Source organism: Ambystoma mexicanum, chromosome 7q (assembly GCF_040938575.1).
Source record: "Ambystoma mexicanum isolate Mex_15411 chromosome 7q, UKY_AmexF1_1, whole genome shotgun sequence".
Taxonomy (NCBI): domain Eukaryota; kingdom Metazoa; phylum Chordata; class Amphibia; order Caudata; family Ambystomatidae; genus Ambystoma; species Ambystoma mexicanum.
This window is the reverse complement of record NC_090941.1, coordinates 952,264,085-952,288,711: the sequence shown is the minus strand read 5'-3', so window position 1 is coordinate 952,288,711 and position 24,627 is coordinate 952,264,085. Positions and strand designations below refer to the sequence as shown.

General features: G+C 43.6%; 1 protein-coding gene across 6 annotated transcripts in view; it reads left to right on the top strand.

Annotated features, from left to right (window-relative positions):
* The window catches only part of MYO7A (myosin VIIA), a 1,239,317-nt gene that overhangs the window by 1,017,477 nt on the left and 197,213 nt on the right, over positions 1-24,627 (top strand). For all 6 annotated transcript variants that reach the window (XM_069640000.1, XM_069639997.1, XM_069640001.1 and 3 more), the window contains one exon: positions 206-323. In XM_069640000.1, the coding sequence (XP_069496101.1) occupies positions 206-323 (118 nt within the window). The remainder of the gene's footprint in view (positions 1-205; positions 324-24,627) is intronic.

Genomic DNA, 24,627 nt, shown 5'->3' with positions numbered 1-24,627 from the left:
AAAGGTTATGAAACGTGTAGCTCTTGTGTCAGTGTCATACTTGTGATACCATGCCTCGCTTACAATACAATGATTCTAAATGTATGCACATTACTGTTTTTTATTTCTTTCCTTAGACATATTTGAAACCTATGCAATTGCAAAGTATTCACTTTTCCAACTGTGTAAGTCAGGATATTCTTCAGCATTGTCTTTTAACCTGCAGGGCATTTATATGCAGAAGCGAGCGGATCCCCAGAAGGTCAAGGAAGATGTTGTAGATTTTGCACGTTTCAAGTGGCCTTTGCTGTTTTCTAGGTTCTATGAGGCCTTCAAATTTTCTGGTAAGTTTATGTTTTCCATAGTGAGGTGTTTAACTCTGTTTTGTAAACATTTAACGATTGACTATGTTTTCATTGGGATGATTATGGGATATGTTCAGTGCAGTGGGGAATATGTCATCTGAATTGCCAGAAGCGCATATATTGCATGGCACGATGTTGTACTATGACAGTATACATATTCCCATCATAACATGCTAATAACTGGATAATGAACAGCATTTTCTGAGTATTGCGATGAATCTAATGGCGTCATCACGGATTCCCTGCAGGGAACCTCCTACCATGTGGCCGTGGGAAGGCACTCGCTACCTGATCCTGATCCTGGGGGTGGTTTTATGAGAAAGGATCACATGGGAGAAGACAACTACCGTGGAGATGTCATGACTTCATTGGATGAACCACAGAATTCCCCCCTTTCGCACGAGGAATACCCTCTGCCACCCAGGACCATAATGGCCTATTTTTGGCAATATCCCCAGAGACTGAGGGCCATTACCGCATAAGCTAAAGCCCCCGGGACCCACAGTTACAGGCCCGAACATAGCGAGGGCCTTAACAAAGGCTCCTGGGGCATTACCTTATGCGGTAATGGCCCGCAGTCGAGGTGCATATTTCCATTAGTATCCCGGCCCATTAGACAGGGGTTCTAATGCCTTTTTGCTCTGGCTGCAAGAGGCATTGCGTTTCGCAGCTGGAAAAAAAAGTTTAAAAAGTAACAAAAATGGCCGCCACGGACAAAAAACGTTGTCAATTTTCTCTTTCCGTGGCAGCCATAGTAAACAAAGAAAATGGCCCCCATGGAAGGGGAGAAGGGACTAAGTTTAGTCCCTTCTCCACAAAGGGAATACGTTTAGTCCCTTATCCCCCTCCATGGCGGCCATTGAAGTACATTGGAAAAAAAAGTAGACAAAAAAATGTCACCCATTTAAAGGAGAAGGGACTATACGTAGTCCCTTCTTCCTTTCCATGGTGGCCAGTCTCAGGAAAAACACCAGGCTGTGCGAAGCTCCGAGCCTTCTGGGGCAGGTAAAACCCAGGCAAGGGCCAATGAGCTTATGTTTTACAAGCTCATGGACCCTCGCCATGTACTAATGTTAGTTAACGGTTCCCTTGTATAGAGGAAGTTGTGATGAATTCTGCGGAATCTTCACAGATTTCCAGCTTAAAGTCTCTTCCCATGCGTCCAGGGGAAGACAGCCGCTACCTGATCCTGACCCTGCGGGTGGTATTAGCCGAGTGGATCACAAGGGAGGAGAAGGCCATCAATGGAATGTCAGGCCTCCATCAGAGGAAACACAATATTCATCATCTTCTGAGGGTGAGGGTTCCCTAATGCCTGAATATCTGATGGTTTGTTGTCATTGTACGTCTTCCTCTACTAGACTTCCCCTAAACATAAAGTGTGAAAACCCATGTGGTAAACATGGAACCCAAAATCAAGGAATTAATAACACTTCTAATTGTTATAATTACACATTATATTTGAGTTGTGAAGTCAAGAAACCACTTTTAATTCCTTTAAAACCTTTCCCTCAGTGTGCATCTAATGAATCATTAAAGCAGAGTAAATTGACTGATCTTAAAATGAATCGGAACATTAGGGGCTTCAGGTCCCATAATGCTCTGGGTACTGAGACGAGGAAGACAGACTCAGAGGTGTAAAACTGTGGTGTGCAGTCTAGTGGTTCTAATGACCTACGCCTGATTGGGATTTTTGAATATTTAAGGCCCCTTCAGATGCAGGCCATTTGACAGCAGCAGTGGAAGCAGCAGAAGCAGAAGGAAGAGGACACCAGAACCGCCACTGTGTTTCCAGTGGGTTGAGGTGTAGAGAGAGTCATTAGAGGTGGGAATTAGAATTGCAGAGGTCACGCAGCGGGAAGCGGTGCAGGGTCCAGCTGTCCCATGGGTCAGAGAGACTCTCCTAATTCTGTGTCCTACTCCAGTGGGGGTTTCCCATAAAAAAGTCCTGGATTTTTTTTTTATAACAACTAGAAATTTCTAGGACTGCTGATTTTCTCCATAATTTGAACTTATGGAACTTTGACCATATTATGGTTATATTTTATTTCTATTTTTTCTCTTCCTATTAGAGGTTATCCTCTACTGCTCTTCCCCCTTTTTAAGCACTGGGTTGTGGTTTTCCACGTTTCCACCTTTTACATTTCTCTTGTCTTCTACTGTCCTTTTCACACTATTTATGTGAAAATATGTGATTGAAAAATGATGAAAGAAAAGATTTTTTTGTATCTTTCTCCATATATGTTCATGATGTAATCGATTTTTTGAGTTACAATCCAATACTGAATATACTGTCTTTTTTTGTTGATTATTGTTTTATTATTCAGAGCACTAAAAAAGAATATAAATAAAAGTGTTATAATTCTCACACTGAAATTGTTGTGGTAGATGTGGTTATTTTATATATGAACCATGCATGAATATGGTCCCAACGAGGGGTTAGATTGGGTACAAGTAAACCCCAGTTAATGTTGAGTACTCCACCTACTTAGCACATTAGGCGAGGTGTTGAGTGCATTTTTCTTTTTGCAGCAATGTATTTTATGTTAGTTACTACTCCGAGGGTTGGCATTCACTGGAGTATGCGAGAAGCTAAGCAGGCTACTTTTACAGAAGGTGCGACCAACAGGAGTACAACCGGAGCTGTCAGATGCCCAGGTCCCGACGAGAGAAGAAGAAGTTAAAGAATCAGCGGGTCGAACGGAGGCACAGAGGAAAACTGGTTAGTTGGCTTTGATAGGCAACGCTGGGATGCTCTGTAATAGAGTTTTCAAAGTAACGGTTTTCAATACCGTACTAATGAACTAAAGCATAACGCTTATGTTGAGAAACACAGAGTGGAGATACATTGTAAGCCCATTGCTAAAGTAAAGAGGGGAAAATATTTTAGCAAAACAAATGTATTCTGACCAAAGGGAGATTACTTAAAGGGGAAGATGAAACCCAGCATTGCCTAAGCCAAAGAGAGGCAATTATAAATAAAAGGGGATATAGCTTTCCTAAAGAGGGGAACTTGGAAAAGATTGTCATGACCCGGCGAAATTGCCCCTTCTGGACCTCATGGTCATTGTCACGAAGGGCTTGTACTCCTTGTTCCTCCCAACATGGCCGTACCAAGCTCCGTGCTACGCACTAGCTTTCACATCGTAGCACGTACTATAAATTGGTCACGCCCCTGCGGGTCCGCGCGTCTCAACGCTATCTTCGATAGTGTGACAGTTTAAGTGCCTGGTCTCCCTTTTCTCCCCCTTCTGTCGAACTCTCCTCACCTGAACCGCTGGAATCACTGTCGGGGTCCTGCAGACGCCGTCGGAGTAGATAATCCTTCTCCTTTTTCCGATGAGCTTGCTTGTCACGGAGGGAGGCCACCGTGACCGCTGGAGAGAACAGCTGTCCGAGGACCTCCCTTCCGGAACCAAGCCGAAATAGGGGAAAAAACCCCGAATGGGGAAAAACCCTTGGACTCCTCTGGTCTGTAGCCCGGAAGACGTAGTTCCAGCCGAAGAGTAGACAGTAGACTGGATCCGTATGTGTAACTGAAGGTAACACAGCAGTGGAACAGAGGAATCCTGTCGTGGGAGCCGGAACTCCCACCAGCCAAGGCCTGCAAGGGGGGTCAGGACCGTAGGAGAGGAGAGAGATAAACAAAGGAGAAAAGCGCCAGGCAAGTAGCGGAGAGAGAAAAGAGAGAAAAGAAAAGCGCAGGGCAAAGGTGCGGCGCCTATCCGCGGCGATGGGGCCGCAAGAACAGAGAAAACAGAAACCGCCGAGGCACGGCGGCAGCAGAGAAAACTGGAGGGAAGGGAAGTAAGAAGAACACTCGCTGTAGGGCGCGAGTGGCTGGAGCCTGGACAGAGCGAGGCAGGAGCGAAGAAACCCGGAAGAGCGAGAGCTTCCAAAGGAAAGTTGCAACGCAGGGACCGCTGGGCCGGGAGAGTAGATATACTCCCAGCGGCCCCGCGCTTCAAGGAGGAAAAAGTAACGGACACAAAGGAGGGACTAGTACCTCCCGTACCTATGTCCCAAAGCCCAGCGCGGAAGAAACTGCCAGTCGGAACGCCTGCGGGTGACAGTTAGTGACCCGATGTGTGTTTGCTCTCTACATTTGCTTCCTTGATCCTCATACTTCCTTTCTTGCCTTTTTTCCTGTTCCTGGACTTCCCCCCCTACATTGCTTGTTTATCGCTAATCCTGGACACCCTGGAACCACGAACTTCCCGGAACTCTGAACGTGCTCTGCAACCTGACGAGGCTCGGGCGAGCCTATTCAAGACCCGAACCACCCACAGGAAGAGTCCTGCGGCCGAACAAGGAAGATCCCGATCACAGGTGAGACGGGGGGAGATTTATGACAGTTTGAGACGCCAAACGATCAATACGGATTCTACCATGGAGAATGCTATTCAGGACCTGATGGGCGGAATGCAAGAACTTTCCACAGAGATGCAGAATATAAAAGCCGAGAATGCGGCGCTAAGACAGCTCGTCTTGTCACGCGACTCTGCGAACAAGGACAGCGTATTATTGGGAGGAGTGGTTGATAAATACGACAGTTCAACAAAGACCTTACGTGGATTCCTGGATTCTTGTTTGGTACATTTTACCTTTAAGCCCTACTATTTCACAACTCCTAGGGCTAAGGTGGGCTTTATAATATTGCATCTTTCCGGTAATGCCCTTACATGGGCCACTCCATTACTCAATTCAGGGGATGCTCTCCTGGATGATTATGAAGGGTTCATCGCGGAACTCAAGACCATGTTCGAACGACCAGAGCTGGTTCACAGTGCTCAAGAAAAGCTACTTGACTTCCAACAAGGATCCTAAGACATGTTGACCTATGTTACCAGATTCAAACAGCTAGCCAAAGAGGCGTCTGGCCCCTGGAAGCCAGTTTTACTTTGTTTAGCAGAGGTCTAAATGAAGAGATTAAGGACGAGCTAGCCAGGGTGGCACGTCCTAGTTCATTCCAGGCCCTCCTGGACTTGTCAATGCAAATAGACTTTAGAATCCAAGAAAGAAAGGCTGAAAAGAAAAAGAATAAAGTATCAATTCAAAGATACTCCCTAGAGAATACTACAAGGACAGAATCTGCCAAGAGTCCGAGCACTGATTCTGAACCCATGCAACTTGGAGCCTTCCGTGGACCAATTTCCCAGCAGGAAAGGTTAAGAAGAATACACACAGGCTTATGCATGTATTGTGCCTCGGATAAACATCTAGTTAAAGAATGTCCTCTGGCTCCTCCCTGACGCTTGGGAAACGCCAGCTCCCGATCCTAAATGGAGCAAGGTTTCGGGAGAGCGATGTTTGCTCCACATCAATTCCATCCTTGAACTCTCCTGGACAAAACAAATTGGTGATATTACAGGCCTTTTTATCGCGATCCAAGGACAAGGTCTACCCCATACTGGCCTTGGTGGATTGCGGAGCAATGGGAGTCTTCATTGATCAAGATTGGGTCAGAAGTCATAACATTCCGTATGAAGCAAGAAGTTTTTTACAGCCAGTGGAAGCGATTGACGGAAGACCTCTTTCCTCAGGACCCATAAGTCTGCAAACAAGGGAGATCCATCTTTCCATAAATCATCATCAATAAAGAATTGTGTTTGACATTATAAAATCAGCCCATTACCCCTTGGTTTTGGGCATGCCCTGGTTACAAAGGCACAATCCATATATCAACTGGACGGTCGGATCCTTATTCCTGGGCTCGGAGTTCTGTATGAACCATTGTTTAAACCTGGATTCCTCAGTCACAGCCCCTAAAAGTCCACCAATTTGTCCAGAGACACCACTCATGGTTTCCAACATTGTACAAGTTCCAGAGATCTATCAAGGGTATGCTGATGTATTCTCTACTGCCATCGTTCAAGCCTTACCTCCACATAGACCCAAAGACTGTGCCATAGATACTGAACCCTCAGCAGTGATTCCCTTTGGCAGGATGTTTATCCTTTCAGAACCAGAAAAGAGAGCCCTCCGGGAATACCTAGACACTAATCTTGAGAATGGCACCATAAAACCTTCAAAATCACCAGCTGGTGCTTCATTGTTCTTCGTTCCTAAAAAGGATACCAAAGAGCTCAGACCTTGCCTGGACTATCGGGGCCTAAATCAACACACCCTGAAAGACAGATACCCACTACCCCTGATCTCGGATATCCTTGAAGCTGTGAGAGATGCAGTGATATTCACAAAACTGGATCTCCGAGGTGCTTACCATTTGATCCGTATCCGGGAAGGAGACAAATGGAAAACAGCCTTTAGAACACCCTTTGGTCACTTTGAATACCTAGTCATGCCCTTTGGTCTGACTAATGCTCCCGCAGTCTTCCAGCGTTTTATGGATAGGGTGTTCTCTGACATGTTATTTCTCAATGTTATTGTCTACCTGGATGACATATTGATCTTCTCAAAGGATTCCTTGAAACATGAAGAACATGTAAAGGCAGTACTTCAACGTCTCCGTGAAAATCAACTCTTAGCCAAACCAGAAAAATGTTTGTTTCATGCTACATCAGTTCACTATCTGGGGTTTGTCCTTAGTTCAGAAGGAATTAGTGTGGATCCTTCAAAGGTGAAGGCCCTACTGGCTTGGCCCGCCCCAACATCTGTAAAGCAAATACAGTCCTTCCTGGGGCTTGCCAACTTCTACCGGAAATTCATTCCCACCTTTTCCGAGATTGTTCAACCCATTGTTAATCTCCTGAAGAAAGACGTTCCATTCAACTGGTCTATACCACAAGACAAGGCATTCCAACTCTTGAAAAAAGAATTCACTCAGGCCCCCATCCTGGCCCAACCTGACATAAATCGTCCTTTTCTAGTGGAAACAGATGCCTCCAATTACGCCATAGGAGCAGTTTTAAAACAAGAATCCGATGATAAGTTGGAACATCCCATTGCTTACCTTTCACGGACCCTGACTACCAGTGAGACTCACTACTCAGTTCTGGAGAAGGAGTTATTGGCCATTTGTCATGCCTTCACTGAATGGAGACATCTACTCCTGGTTGCTAAATATCCAGTTCAAGTCCGTACTGATCATCGAGATCTTCAGGTCCTACAATCCATGGAGTGCAGGAGCAGTAGACACGCTCGATGGGCCTACTTCTTTGCTCAATATCAATTTCAAATCTCACATGTTCCTGGACCGCAAAACATGATTGCTGATGCCCTTTCTCGGCGTCCCGACTACGTTCCCTTGGAGGATAAGATCTATCCTAAAATGTTTCCACCTACAATCTTTGTAGCTCAAGCGATCAATCTCCTGGAAGAAATCAGAGTACAGACTCAATCATCTGAACTCTGGAAGGACATATCCGAGAAAAATCCCTGGCGTTTGACAATCAAGGAAGGATATTTATTCAAGAACAATTCAGTGGTCATTCCAACAAAAGAACTTCAACAGAAGGTAATGAATCTATGCCATGATACTCTTCACTCCGGCCATCGAGGGGTAACCAACACCTTCCGTCTTATACAAAGACAGTTCTGGTGGCCAGGGATGAAGTCCAGTGTAGTTCAATACATCAAGACCTGTGCAATTTGTAGTCAGAACATATACGATAATCAGAGGCCGGCGGGTCTGCTTCTACAACCTACGTTGCCAACCAGACCCTGGGAAGTTATTGCCACTGACTTCATTGTTGAATTACCACCTCCCCGAGAATATACAACCATCATGGTAACCATTGACTTGTTCACTCATCTAGCTCCTTTTACACCATTGTATAAACTACCATCTTCCTCAGAACTTGCTGGAATTTTCCTGGAACATATTTTTCATCTTCAAGGCCTCCCTTCCAAGATTATTTCGGATCGGGGACCTCAATATATTTCACAATTCTGGAAACATCTCTGTCGTGTTCTAGGAATCCAATGTGCCCTTTCTTCAGGCTATCATCCACAAACCAATGGGGCAACGGAACGAGTAAATCAAACCCTGGAACAATATCTTCGTTGTTTTGCCACCAAGGTTCAAGACGATTGGTCTCTCCTTATACCTTTAGCCAAATTCTCCTACAATAACTCAGATCATTCAGCTCTCAAGATCAGCCCTTTCTATTGCAGTCAAGGTTATCATTCGTCTGTTTTACCATCAGTTCTTCCAGAATCTACTCCGGTACCTACCCTTGACTCTTGGATTCAGACGCTGATCGACTTACAAAGAGAGGCCAAGGATCAGTTAGAACAGGCCCAGACTCGAACCAAAAGATATGCAGACTCTAAGAGAAGACCATCAAGTTTGCTCCTCGCTATTATGGTCCATTTTCTATAAAAGAGATCATCAATCCTGTCTCCTTCCGATTTAAGCTCCCGGATTCCTGGAAGAAGATACATCCAGTCTTCCATATCTCCCTGTTGAAACAAACCCTACGTTAGTTCTACTCGAAAACCCTTCAAACCCACACCTGTTGTTGTGGACGACCAGTTGGAATATGAGGTGTCCAGGATATGTGATTCCAGGTATAGAAGGGGTCGATTACAATATCTGGTCGAGTGGAAAGGCTACCCCCCTAGCGAGAGAACATGGAACCAGTTTCTAATTTAAAGACCCCTCGTTTGCTCAGAAGATTCCATCTTATTCACCCAGGCAAGCCTGGAGGAACCAGTCTTCGGAGGGGGCATGCTGTCATGACCCGGTGAAATTGCCCCTTCTGGACCTCATTGTCATTGTCACAAAGGGCTTGTACTCCTTGTTCCTCCCAACATGGCCGTACCAAGCTCTGTGCTACGCACTAGCTTTCACGTCATAGCACGTACTATAAATTGGTCACACACCCCTGCTGGTCCGCGCGTCTCAACGCTATCTTCGATAGTGACCCGACGTGTGTTTGCTCTCTATATTTGCTTCCTTGATCCTCATACTTCCTTCCTTGTCTTTTTTCCTGTTCTTGGACTTCCCCCTCTACATTGCTTGTTTATCGCTAATCCTGGACACCCTGGAACCACGAACTTCCCGGAACTCTGAACGCGCTCTGCAACCTGATGAGGCTCGTGCGAGCCTATTCAAGACCCGAACCACCCACAGGAAGAGTCCTGCGGCCGAACAAGGAAGATCCCGATCACAGGTGAGACGGGGGGAGATTTATGACAAAGATACATTCCCTACAGCTAACTGGTGTTGTAGAAGAAGAGGTGACAGGAGAGAAGCCATCATTGTAAGAATCAAGGGGGACAGGACTATAACCTGCATTGCATGTGGCAAACAAATCAGTGGAACAAACAGCATCAATGTGATTTGTACACTTATGGAAGAAGTAAGAAGTTGTGAACCCCAATGTTGTTGTTGAAAGTCAAAGACTTTTCTAAAGCTTGAAGTGAACCTCGCCACAGAGTACTTGTAGTAGTGGTAGGAGTTTCATCCTGGCAGGCAAGTTTACCAAGAAAGGGACTGTTAGTGGTTATACCTGGCAGGTTAGTGGACCAGGAAGAAGACAATTCAAGTACTGCATGCAGTGTGGTGGAAAGAACGTATCAAGTCTGATACTGTGTTATAATGAACTGTGATAAACCCATCCTGACAAACCTTTGTTTATGAAGAAGAAATGTGAAAGAAGGTATTCTTCAACAAAGTGAAGTTGTACTGAATACTGACTGGAAGTGTGAAGACACAATTCTTTTTGGTTTATCAAGCAAGAACTTGTGGAACATTGGCAATCATTTTGAAGACTGATGAACTCTGTTTAGTAACAAGACCATCCAAATGCCAATTGAAATAGTTATGGAGTTAAAAGAACTTAATGTTGTGTTGAAAGCAGAACTTGGCTATTGGAAACGGCTTTCTTGATTCAAACTTTGTTTTTGAACATCCTGAATTGTTCCTGGGGATGGGGAACTGACCCTGGTTACAAGGATACCTGTTTGAAAAGTTTATGTTTGAGTATAAATGTTATTTTGTTGAATTTAATGGCCATATTATACCTGTATGATGTTGTTATATGAATAAGTGTGAGGGACAGATACCTTTTGCTATTAGTGTTTTCCGGTCGTTTTAGTTGGACAGGTAGGGAAATCCTCGTTAGGTTCGGGAAAGTGAGGCGGTTATCTCACTGTTATTATTTAATAAAATGGCTGCATGTGAGAAACATCTATCTACTTGTTTCTGATGTCCCTTCATGTGAAATCTCAGAAGAAAAACCATCTAAGAGTTAAAAGTCTAAAGTGATCCATGGACTCAAACTCCCCTAACCACTCAGGTACTGATACGAGGAGGAGGAGAAGGGAGTTTGTGCAAAGTGACGGGAGCTCGAAGTACAATATGCAGGTTAGTTGTTTTAGAAATTCTACAGTGCGAAGGACTTTTAAAGATGGCAACCACACAAGTAGATCAAGCAGTGCAGGAAAGACATTGAACCCCAGACCGGGCATAAAGACCGGTGTGGTGAAACGTAGAAGGCCACCAGGACAAGAGGAGAAACACTGCGTGTGAGCAAGAAGGGCCATGGAGATGCTGGGAGCCACGCAGAAGCTCCTGGATGTTAGGCTGCTCGAAGAGTCAGCGTTCTTCGGTCTGGGCCAAAAAGGAAATCCGGCGTGTGACTGAAGAGCCATGCAGGATGCTGGAAGAACGTCTGCACACTCCAAAGTGGAAAGCGGGTGAAGGAACCACACCGTAAAGGTGCAAGCAGAGTCAGAGGGGATGGAAGGTACGGGTGAGTTTGCCTAAAGCAGCTGGGGATCCCAGGACATTCCGACAAACGCACCAACAAATATTTTAATGGTAAAAAGTTGCAGATGCAGAAAATATCCGAAGTTTGTTTGAATGCAGTCAAGGCAAGGTACAAATTCAACACCTAATAAGATTGTTTGAATGCAGACAAGACAAAGCACACAGGCCAATCCCAATCAAGTACAGATGCATGAGATGCCAGTGTGGGGGGAAAGGTTTGAGCAAATAATAATGAGAATGTTTGAATGCAGTCGCGACAATGAAGAGACAATAGACAGCTATACCAAGCACCTCACGTTATATGCTTTTGTGGTATAGCCTAAGAACTGTGAAATCATAAGAGAAGTCCTGGCAGGCGAGTACACCAGGCAGTTGAAATTCTGTAAAGATTCGGTATCAGGTAATATCCCCACCAAAAATATCACCATATATATGGTCGTCGGGAACGCCATAGGTGATATTTTGGGGGGATAATATGTGGGAGCAGGGGTTGCTGGGGTGTCCCCTGCACATTTAAAAATAATGGAGGGTTTGCGGGGGTGTCCCCCCCAGGGTCCATGCCTCAATATTGCCACAAAAATATGGTGATATTTTTGTATCGTGATATTTTTGCGGGGATATGAACACATGGAACCAAAGATTCCTGGAAGGTGAGTACAGCAGGCAGCTGAAATTGTATAACGATTCCTGGCATGGGGGTATACCAGGTGATCTGAAAAAATCCTAGGAGAAGTCCTGGCAGGTGTGTACTCCAGGCAACTGAGATTGTATAATGTGCCCTGGCAGGGGAGTATACCAGGTGATCTACACGTTGGAATACATGCTAGAGAAAGACTGTTACAAGAGCTTATTGTTTAAACAAGAACTTTGGGAGTCCAGTGAAGACACAGAGGATCTGTTAATCAAAGAGACATTGTTTTTGCCATCCTATCTAAGAATCCAGGGGAAGGGGGACTACCCTCTGGAGACAAGGGTCTTCACCTTGGAACCAGAGCCACTTCCAGGATTTGACCGCTGAACCTTATCTTCCTTCATGGAAAGCACCGGCCCTATATTAGGTCTAGAAAAGTGATACCCCTGACTTGGATCACCCTATTGGAGGAGGAGGAGGTCACTCCTTTGTTTTTCAGACCCGTCTCACTTGGTGTAGCCACTTCTGGTATGGATTGCTAACATCATTAGGAGAAAGGAAATAGATGGCCTATCTGGAGTTCGAGCAGCTTACATGTTGAAGACCCCACCGTTAAGGAGTCGTGTTAAGGAGAAGAATAGCATTTACATCTCAGGGTACTCTGAGTGAATCCTCCTATCTGCTAGACAAGTGAAGTGCAAGAATTGGTTTTGCTATCAAGGTTGGAGACATGTATTTCTTCTGACCACCTGACCACTGGTTCAGATATAGGAATCTGGTGTGTGAATGAGAGATATCTACCTGAGGCACAGGACTACTTCTGCCCCTGAAGAATGTCCAGTTACCTGTAACGCATAGGACAGAAACTTATATAAGTTGGGCTTGTTCAACACAATGGGGAATAAGAAGAAGTAAGTTGCCATTGTTGTTTTGTAATCAAGTATTTGGTGACTTTTGATGTTGTCAGGTGGAATAATTTTATCATGTTTATTACTATGTGATGTGTATATGTTTTTTTAATGTTTGTATTACTTGTGCTTGACAGAGAACTATGTATTAAAAATGATATTTTTTGGTAACACTGTTTGTTAATGAGTACATAGAACACAGAATGCAGCCCATATTTGCTCAGTGGCTGTGTTGAGATGCCGCTTTCTGAGGGTACAGCAATTGTTTGACATAGAAAGTCATGTTTGTGCCTTCCTTTGGTTAAAATATATCTTCACCTTGGAGAACATTTTTGTTGAAGTCATTCGTATACTTTTGGTTTTGAACACATTTGCCAACATCAAGGTTAAAGACATTTCCTTGCACCCCTTTGTTGTTTCGTTTGTAGTGTGAGGGTGAGGATAGGACGTTTTGGACACAAGGGCGGCCTTTCAGTTACTGACGTCCAGACACAGACAGATCCTTCGTTTTGGGATTCTAAGTAATGAAGATGCTCTTTAGAATGGGGCCAGGGAGGCATTTTTCCAACCCATTTATATTTAAATAAATGCTGTTAACATAAAACATGACACCTTTGTGTCCGGCTTTCATTTCACACCCCTCACAGTATGTTTTTAGAGGTGATATGTGACATAAGCATTGTAACACTTTAAAATCAGTTACGCTAATACAAATACTGTGAAAGCATTCTTTTCCACCATTTTATTAAATGCACGTTTCTCTGAGCTTACATCTTCCATTGCTAGTAACAGAATGGTTCCAATTAAAACAATTCTTGATAATAAAGTTTCCCAGGACAAGTAACCAAGTGTCCAGATAGTAGAGAGCTGGTAAATAGAGCAAACTTTCCCGCTTTTTTATCCAGCTCTTTTGCTCTGTTTTCAGGCTCTCTGACACCCAGATAACCCCCATTTGATTTTCTAGTATATTCTCTTATCCAGCATCAATTAGCTCTGAGTAATGGTGGCTAACAAAGCTTTGCTGTAAAAGCTTTGCTGTACCCCCTTACTTTCATGTTACAGAAAGGGCATATTCTAATCTTTGGAGTTGTGATGAGTGAACTGACATGGATGCAAGATGATGCAAACAGGTTTCCAAAATATCTTTTGATATCTAATTTGCTTTCAAAGGGAGGACTCAGGAGAAGAGAGATTGCTCCTTGAACCTTAAAGCCGGCTTTGGTTTGACAGCAGCATTCTTGTGGGTGTGGAACACAAAGCCATTTTGTCTCTATTCTTTCATTACAATGATTAAACAAGCCATCCGGGGTTGTAGAAAATTCATAGTAAGGGCGGAAGCTGTAACAAAGGGCCTGCGACCCGTGACTCTTCAGTTCTTTTGAACTTCAACTCACATTAGCCTTAGTCGGCATAGTCAATGGTGTGGGATTATGGAAGTCTTGGTCCAACCCATTTGGAGAGTGACATCTTGTAGCATGTAACCATCCATCTGCTCTTTTGGGTACAAAGTTAAAGAGTAGGCTTTTATGCTAAGACTTCTATATAAGAACTGGATTTTGTGATTGTATCTCTTATCAGAAAATGGGTTGATTACTACTTCCCCTGTTATTGATTGATTTATTTATTTATTTATTTATAGAGCGCTTTACACCAAGGCGCTGTACAGTGGAACAACATAATACAAGATAACAACAGTTTTCTATGAGCCTACCTTTTCAGTCTCATTTGTAACCTTGGCTGTGGATACTGCAGCCCAAAGCTTTTTCATTGTTAAAATTATAGCATTTCCTCTGCACCCATGATGAAAGGTGAACATTGGGAATTCAGGCCTAGTCACCGTTTTACACATCACATATATTTGCATTTATAAAGAATGTTGATGAATTAAACATTTCATTATTAAAGTGTGTGGCAGTGGGTGAACATAAACTCCTGCTGGCCACATAGTTTAAAGCACATTTAATGCATATGCATGCATAGGCCACAAGGACAGTGACCTCTCGCTTCCAATGGAACCAGTGAAATCCCTATAACATTAGTGTTCAACACAGTACGAGCTACATTTTGTGATTGAGGATTAATTTGTAGATGCTAGGTCAAATGAATCCAGCCACAAATTATCACAGTAAGCCTTCATGATAGTATCAGTCCCAATTAGACCAATCCTATACAAATTCAGTATTATGTGCTTCTTTGTGCAATTAAATATTCTGCACTTTATCAGATTACATCAAATTATTTGTGTGTTAAGCCAGCATCTATTTTGGCTTCCCACTCCACATTCTGAGAAAGCAAATAACCAAAATCTTCATATTAGTAGAAATATAGCTATTCATATTCCAATAATGTTTTGGTAAAGTAGCTCAGCTTGTAAGCTTGTAGGCAGCTTGTGATTCTCGATCTAACAAACATAAATTATTACCTCATACAATCTATATTTCCTGGACTTCTCATGCATTGCTTAGTCTTTTGTCTACTTTCATTCAACAAAGAAAACTTACACAAATGGGAATCAATCCTCCCATTTTTGCCTTGAGTAGGATGCCATGTTTAGATGGTAACAACAGTAACTCCTTCCTTTTTTTCATGATTAGACATAGACGAACCATTTCAAGTTAACATTATACAACATTTCCGTTGTAAGGGTGTATGAAAGCCCACCACTCTTATTTTTTTGTGGTCTGCCATATGAACTAGCTATCCACAATCAGTCCTTCCTTTATTTTAATTAAAAATAAGGGGATAGTCCCTTATGATGACGATCAAAGCCCACTTCTTTCCTGTAAGAGTCAACACACTTTTCAATGAAAGTCAAAGACATAACTTCAATCGAAAGTATAAAGACAATTTTTGATCAATATATGTTTCCAATAGTTTTAGGAAACTTGTTCTTAAAGAAATAGGTGGGGGAATCAAATGAGAAAAATGCTTCACAAAATCCAGTTGAATATTTGCTTTTCTATACGATGAAATTATATCATAAACACTGTTCAATTGGTGTTTGATGCACTTTAAAAAAAAACACCCCTGTAGCTTAAACCTGGACATTACGTTAATCAGTAAATGGGTATGCAAATTAATGAAATATGTTTTCTTAAAAAGGTATATACAAAAGTAATCTGCGTTTTTCATACCAAGAAAGCATGGTTCCCCAAAGCCCAATGTAGCATCCAATCAAAGTCCCCCATCTTGTGATTGATATTGAGTCCAAACTTCATTGCCTTTGAAGAGTTTATCCAAATAGCTTCTCTCTGTCTTAAATTGAGGATTCAATTCCCACCTCTTATCTTTTAAAAGACCATTCCAGGTTCACAAAATTCAGTCTTTATTAGGTTTTGACAGTCATGTTTCACGCTCCATTGAGTAGCCACAGCATATGTGAATGTTACAATAGAAAATCCTTCAGTTTGCTTTTTATACTTTCAGGCAGTAGCATAAATTATAGGAACTTTGTTTGATAGCTTATATAACCAGCTATTGGAACATTTCTATTGCCAACGGCATTGAGTTGTCACTTTTTCTTTTGAATATTTACATACAGTAAAATGGCCACATTTGTTAAAGCCTTTGGGTTTAGTAACTAACCCAGGTTGGTTTAGGCGCAGAATCAGTCAGTGAACCTAGGCACAATTTAATCCGTATGGTTAGATAGTTTAAAATACTCAGCAGTGGTATATATGTTAATTTTGATTTAACTGGTGGATTTTAATAGAATATTTTATTAATTAAATGCCAAAGCAGAGGGTGTAACTTGGGGCTCATTTCCCACTAACAAATTAAAAATGCGTATTTTATATTCCACTGTCTGGGACTTGTTCAGCAAGGGCAGGAAACCCCACAATGTACCTAAGTGGGAAGGACAATAATCACTTAATTCATTCTGAACAAAACTTGTCTTCCTTAGCTAGGATTAATTCTTTGGAATTCTCAATGTTTGTGGAGTACATGTTTAGAAAGGCTTATTTAAGTCTTCCCACTTAGTTGAACCCATTTAAGGACCTCTATTGCATGTGCCTAGTGGGTTGAAGTCTAGCCCAATACTAGCTAATGCTTCCTTTATGGGTGTGTGGCTGTGGTCTACAAACATTGAATCGTTATGGATGACTTGGCCTGCATCCCTTGCAAAAAAGTATTTCCAAGAGTATGTCTAAGAGCAAAGCAGATGCAATTATTTTGCATCTTGACCAGGTTGATGGGAGCATTTTGTATTATTTGCAGCTTTGTTAAGTCCTGGTCTTGTCTGTTGAGGCGGGGGCGGGAGGGGGCATGCGCCAGCATTTATGTTGAAGTGCCATGCCATCTCCTAGACAGTGCAAGTTGTTGATTATGGCAAGAGTTAACATTCTTTAAACCCTTGACCACCAGAGCTTCATGCAATGACTAGGAATCCGAGAAGGACATTCATTGACCAGCAATCATAGCACAGCATAGGTTGCATTTGTACTGTTATGGTATTAGGCAATTCTAGAATATACTTCCAAAGTCCAGGCTTGCCCTCACCAGGAACTCCCAACACTGCTGATGCTTAGGCAGGTGAAGGCAGTGATCATCTTCCGCTATCTTGCAGTGGTCAAGCAATATACTAGAAGGTATCTATCTGCAGTACCCTAAGTGTAAAAACCATCTCTGCCAATCTGTGAGTGCTGACTGAGAGCATGTCATGAAGTAAAGCAATGGATATCAAAAGATAATCAGACATCCCCTGCATCAGCCGCAGATCTTGGCAATTTATGCTCTCACCATACCTAGCCGGACCTTGTCGCTCTTTGGAATGTTTATTCTCTGGAAGCGTCTTCACTGCAGGAACAAGATGGGCTGATCTGACAACATTAAATATGACCTGCAACCAGCGGTAGGAAACATTTTCCAGAGCTCCTAGTATTTAACATACATCTTCAAGCTATCTTCAAGACCCGTGTCTGGAGATGTTTGTAACTTTAAATACCCCTGCCAGCATTCAGACACCTTCTTAAAAAGGTTTCTACCATCACATACATTAAAGGGCTCTTTAGCTATTGCACAACAAATATTAAAAAGATGATGGAAAGACCATAGATGCAGAATAGTGTGGGAAAGTTTCACAAATTGGAACTTTAACCTATAATACTCAACCCTTTTTCCCAGACCATTTTTGATACACATACTACAAGATTAAAGACATCCCCTTATAATGATGCAGGGGAACCTTACTAGAAATCAAAAGTACAAAACTGACATGGAGCCCATCAGAACTTGTCTCCAATGACTGGGTGAGATAAGAAACATCCCACTTCTTCCTCCTCTGCTCCATCTAACTGTGGGGCTGTCCCCTGCACGGGGGCCCAAAGGATGTCCGGGGAGGGGGCGCAAGGCATTATGGGTCTGCTTTTAATAGAAAACAAGCATTTGAGGAGGAGGGCCAAGCACCAGCATTTATGCTGAAATGCCTTGCCATCTACTAGACAGTGCAAGCTGTTGATTATGGCAAGAGTGGCAAGAGAGCATTTTCATTAAAACCTTACCACTATAGCTTCATGCAATGACCAGGATTTGATAGAAAATAGAAGCAAGTGTAGCCTGTGAGTGGAGCACAGAAACAATATTTTCATGCAAGGGGGAAGTCTCAGTATAAAATGTTTGAAATCCACTGATCTAATTAATTCATTTAAAAAGGCATGTAGAGAATGAAGAGAATCTAGCGGAGCAAGTGAATAAATATCCATTTACAGCAGGTTGGTTATTTTCTATTGCACCTTCATCTTGGTGGTTTCAGCCTTCAGTGCTTCAAGCTAGTAGTCGGGTAGTATGGTAGTGAGCTAGTGATGATGCTGAGGGATTGGTAGATGTTCACGTATCTGCAAGATGACACATCTCTGAAAGATGATAGGCTGAGGGATTCAGTGGTCTGGGGAATAATCCTCCTGATGATCCTGTTGATCCTACCTGGGCTCTTGTAATAGGCATTAGCGGGTATGGGATGTGGGCCATTAAAATAGGAGTAATGTGAAGGCTATGATATCAATAAACATTAGAATTCAGTATTTAGACTTAAGGACTAACCAAATCAGCTTGTTCTGCCCACTTTAACAAGCCAGTCCTCCCTTGGGCCCCATCTGACTGCATTTGGTCAGGATGCCTGAAATTCCGTCATCAGTTCTCTTTCATTCTATTTGCCCACCAAGGATAGGCATTTTCCGCTCACAGGGTTCCAGAAATTGATGTGGAAATGAGCAGGTGATTGGCCGCATTATTAGTGGGTCTACACAGTTCATTTCTTCAAGTACCATGCCACAAACCTTCAGCGGTGCACTGCATTGTAGTCAGTGCCTAATGTAGCTGCCGGCCTCCACAGGCATGCTGTACAGAAAAAACAAATTCTCCTCGCTTGGTATCCGCATGCCTCCACCTGGCACTAACTCTGGACCTTTGAAGCCTGGTTTTCAGTTCTTGCTAGAAGCCATTCTCCTTGCAGTGGTGCAGCATACCGAACTAGCACGAGTGCAGCTTATAAGCCACACTGCAAGCAGCAAATTCAAAAGGCTCCCAAAGATTACCATATGTTGGTCTTCTAATTATCATTTTCAAATTAATTTGTGAACCCCTTTGCTACAAAGTCAGTTCACTGGTTGCTAAACCTTTCTCCTTGATTATGCAATGTCTTTCATGGGACACAAATCATGATTGAATTCTTCACAAGGTGGGCTTATGCCAGATTGTAGAAGCCATATCTATGAGTCCAGTCTCCCCCCCCCCCTCTGTCTGGATGTTAGGACAGTCATCTCAAGTATTTCAGTAATTTGTTCAAACGTTACCTGCTATATGAACATTTACAAAGTCCCTGCTTTGTTTGAACCACTTTCTGTTTTTGCTCTGAAAACCTATTTTATCTTCTACAGGACTATTTCAAAGTGGTATTTTGACACTACCTTGCAATGGAGAAATCAAGTATAATCCATCTGTGTCTTGTTCAATCGAGCACTGGATCTGTTCCAAACAGGTCCCGAATACCACATGACCCGGCAGTGATTAAACAAGTGTATATGCACGTGGATTTGTCATAAAAGCATGAATGCTATTTTGATATATATATTTTTTTTAAATCAGAAAAAAAGAAAATCATTTACATCATGGTGGACAGACATAACAGGCCATTTTGACCAGAGCACCCAGCCCAAACTAGAAGAGAAATGTTCTCAATGAAATGTTTAAAAAATATGGAATTATAAGCAAGGCAGAGATATTATTGAAGTGTTACAGGCCATACTAGAGGGCTCTATTGTGGATAGGTGACCGCTGCCCAGGTTAGTGGCCGCAAGCCAAGCCAAAGTGAGGGGCCTCTAACAAGGGGGGAACTCACCTTGAACAAAATAGAGCCTGATGGTGACGGCTCTAACACTGTTAGAGCTTGTGCAGCAGGATAAAAGGGAAGGCTCAAATTTTGCTTCCTGTGACAGAGCTTGCCCATGTCTTTTGGCCCAGTTTTACACATCACAAAAGAAACTGGAATACCATCAAAAGCAGTAAAGTAAAAGAACAACTTAAATCCTCGAAACCATCAACCGCAACCGTGGAAGAAACTGACCTAGACGAAAAAGCAGACCTAATCCAGAAATGGATCACCGAAACAATAGACAGCATCTCCCAGGAAAAACCCTTTATCCGATCAAAAAAGAAAGCAGTGGCAAGATGGTTTACACCCCGCCTCAATACAATGAAAAAACCAAACAAGAAACTTGAACTAGAATGGAGGAAAAACTATGACCAGGCAAAAAGAATAAACTATCAAAAACAAATCTGAGCACAGAAAAAGAAAATTCTCAAAGACAAAAAGAAATACTACAACAACCGAATCACAAAAACCACCGACACCCAGAAAGAACTGTTCAATATCATAAATGAGATGAGAAATCCACCTGAATGCAATAACACACCGATACCTTCCCAAAAACTTTGCGATGATCTTGCAGACCACTTTAAAAATAGATAAAATCACTGACATACATCAGATCATACAAAGGAGGCCAATCAAACAGACCATGTCCCACCTACCCTGGAACCACAGAACAAGCTGCAAAGCTTGACCCAAATACCAGGAGAGAGATTCCTAAGGCTGGTGATTCATAGCAACAAAGCAGGCTCCCCAATTACACTACACAGAGCACACCATTGGAATATCACAAAAACCTCTTCAACCAATCGCTCTCAATGGGAAGACTACCTCTGCATACATCTAGCCACTCTTCAAGGATACAACGAGCAATGTGGAAGACCTCTCTAACTACTGACCGATATCAAACATTCCCTATCCGCCAAAACTAGTAGAGACCTACGTCTACGAATAAACACTGGAACACATAGAAAATCACCAACTATTGGACAATGCACAAGTCGGCTTCAGATCCGTTAGAGGGACAGAGACGGCACTTCTCTCTATCTGGGATGACCTAAAGATAAACGTAGATTCCAACACAAACTCAGCACTGATACTACTCGTCCTCTCTGCAGCGTTTGACACAGTGAGCCACAACATCCTCATCAAGAGACTGGAAAAAATAGGGATCATCGACATGGCCCTGCTCTGGGTCAAATCTTTCCTATCAGAAAGAACGGAAACTATGGATTAAATCATTCAAATCCACGCCTAGGACACCACCTGTGTGGTAACACAAGGATCTTCCCTATCCCCACTTCTTTCCAACATCTACATAACCCCACTAATCAACTTCATCAAACAGCATGGCCTCACCTGCTACAACTACGCAGATGATACCCAAATCATCTGCAAAATCAAAGTTGTACAAGAGGAGAACACGCTAATAGACTGTCTCGAAGAACTCTACGAATGGATGAATACAAACAGCCTCAAAGTTAACCCAGGCAAGACCGAAATCGTGATTATTTCCAAAAACCAAGGAAGCAACCAATGCATCCCACGGGCCACAGAACTTGGAACAGCAACCACGCCATCCTAAATAGTTAAAAACCTTTGAATCCAAATGGACAACGAGCTAACCCTAGAACCACAACTAAATGCAATCATCAAGAAATGCTTCTTCCACCTGCACACAATCAAAAAGATTCCATCATTCCTCTTCTTCACACACAAAGCACTGGCCATCATCTCTCTCATGTCCTGGATAGATTACGCCAACAGCCTATACCTCAGAATGCTGGATTATCTACTGAAAAAACTGCAACATATACAGAACGCAGCGGTTAAACTTCTCCTCAAACTCTCGCAACGGGACCACAGTACTCCAGCGCTAAAGATGCTAGATTGGCTGGCAGAAAAATGTTGCCAAATTCAACCTTGGGCTCAACACAGGTCGGTTTGCTATCAGCTTTCCCCGACTCACGGGCTGTGCTGATCCCGTTGGCTTGTCTTGCCTCTGGACAAAAGGACGGTACCACGGTAGCCAGCGTGCCTCCCCGCCTGTGTTATGGGAGGCCCCTGTGAACTGTTGACATCTGCCACACCACACTTCAGCTGTACTCCCTGGTCTTGTGATTCTCTTTTCGGAGGTTTTGCGGGTCTGAGTTGAAAAGGGCAAGGGCAATTCCCTCCTCGTCGTCCTTTCAGGTTTTGCCGCTTTTCTTCCCCGCTTGAACTGCCGGTCCGGAATAGCTGTCTCCTCGTGTGTTCGGCCTTGCTTCTAGTGTGCTCTCGTGCTCTGCCTTTTATCCCTGTGGGGAAGGTACAGGGCCGTCAATTGTGCGTGTTTGTTGTCATTTGCCTGCCTCTGCCTGACCCTTCTTTTGGGACATATCGGGTAAACGGCTTTAGTTTTAGAATGTTGTCTATCACAGTGTGAGAAAGTGTCCTTGTCGGAAAAGGGGGGTGCTAGAGTTACCAAGTATCCCACTGGGTAGGATGAGGAAAAGGTGTTCTATAGAATTCTAGCCCTCATATTAGGGGCTTTGGTAAACTCAGAAGGGTGAGATTGGCTGGGTTTGTGAAACAAACGGGAAGGATTGGGATTATTATCGTGAAACGAACAGGGAGGATTGTGGGAACGGTAGTGTTTCGTCAAAGCAGACTGGGAGTTCGGAAAATAAGGAGAGGGACAGGTAGAAGAATAACTATGAGTGTTCGAGCAGGAAACCGAGAAACCGGCATTCTGGGAGATGTGGTTTCGAGTGCAACAGGGTTTCTAATGGATTTACCAGATGCACAGGGGGTGTTGGATTCTGGTAAAGGAGGTTCATTGGGTGGAAGGGAGGTCGAGTTGGTACAGCCTATAAAATCCTCAAGGACCTCGTCTTCCTCATCCCTTTCTCCGGTATAGTACCGCGTCTCACCTCGGGCATTCCCCCGTGCATAACCCCGGGCTCCCTTACCCAGGTGATCTTCCCTTGCTTGCGCACCCCCAGGGTTGGGATCTGAGAGTGCCAGCCCTTTCCTGGCCACCTGAATAAGGGTGAATACCCTCTACTTGGGAGAATACCCTCAGGTTTCTCACAGAACACACAAATGGCAAGGCAGGGGACTAGGCCAGACCATGACGAAGTGCAGGGAAGTAGGGAGACCCCCGAATGGGAGGGAGACCCAGGTGCACATGTTCCAATAGAGGGTCCTACTGAAGCTAAGGAGAGAGATAGGAACCTCTTAAATGGACCCACAGACAGAGGGCATTAGAATTGAAGGGGAAAGAGTGGCGACCAAACAGATAAACCACAGGGCCCAGAGAGCTCTAGGGCACAGGGAAGAGGCCCCCCAACCCTCAAGTGGGCCATGGAGGCGATGGTGGCTACACACCAGGATATGCCAGGGGACATTCATTAGTCTGAACACAGGGAGGGGGGGCGGAGGAGATATCACCACTAAATAGCCCTGCTAACAACCCACAACTCTGCACAGAATATAGGAAGGAAGAAGACCCCGCTAGCACACCAGTATGCATAACACTGGCAGGGATATGTGCCACAGGTGGCCAAAACTGAAGGGGTACGATAAAATATCACCACTAACCAACACAACTAAAAAACTCATCACTCTGCTTACACCTCTCAAACTCTAAACAAAACACAACGATACCTCTTTAACACAGCAAACCGCACGCACTTCACTACACTGTGACAATGAAAAAACCATGCAAAGCCTTGCACAACAGCACATGACAGCTACTAACTGCAAATTCACACCTGTGCTTAGCGAACAGTGTAAACCGAACGGAAGCTGCCAACAGCACATCACAGCTTTCTTCCCGCTCAGTCCCACTAACTTATCTTACCCTCTTTCTTTTCAGATCCGCCAGAGCACCATGGGACCACTCAGGTGGTGATAGTGCACGGTATAAATATCCTTTAACATAGCATAACAAAGGGAAGCTTGACATGTAGTTTTTACAGATCGTTAGAGCCTCCATTGCAAGCTTCATGCTTTTCTGGAGAACTGAAAATTGAAAGAAGAACAAAGAAGTGTAGAATACAAGCTTTTAGTGGTGGTTAGAGCATGGATTCCACACTGTCTTATTGTCTAAAGAGAAGAAAACATGCTTTAATGAGGCGAGGTGCCTCAAGGTGGCGGCCAAACCTGTAGGTAACGGTTTGCCGCCCAAGTGAAGGGCCTGAGCACCCTTAATGAGGATGGTGGGCCGTTATGAATATCGCCATTAGCACCTGTGTAGTTCCCTATATGGGTGCTAATGTTTTTTTTTTTTTTAAATAAAAAAAAGAAACGTTCCTTTTCTGCACATCGCCGACCTAACCGGTCAGTGCTGTTGAAAGCATCAGTCCATTTTCCATGTTGATGACATCATCAGCATGGAAAATGAACTAAAGGGGCAGCAGCACTGCCGCCGCCGGGCTGCCCAGGAAAGATGTTTCTTTTTTGGTTCAGAAAATACCATTAGCACCTGTGTATAAAACTACATGGGTGCTATGGGGAAGGAGGAGCAGGGAAGGGGGTGCTCGCTGCCCAGACAGCTGAAAACGGGGGCTTGTACCATACAGTACAGCCCACTTTCCGAGCCTCCTGATTAGCTGGCGCCCCCTTCAGGGTGCTAATGGTGATTAGACCCTGTATTCTAAACTTTCTGATTGTCTAAAGTGAGGAAAATAGGCTCTAAAGTTTGATCAGTGTTTTTT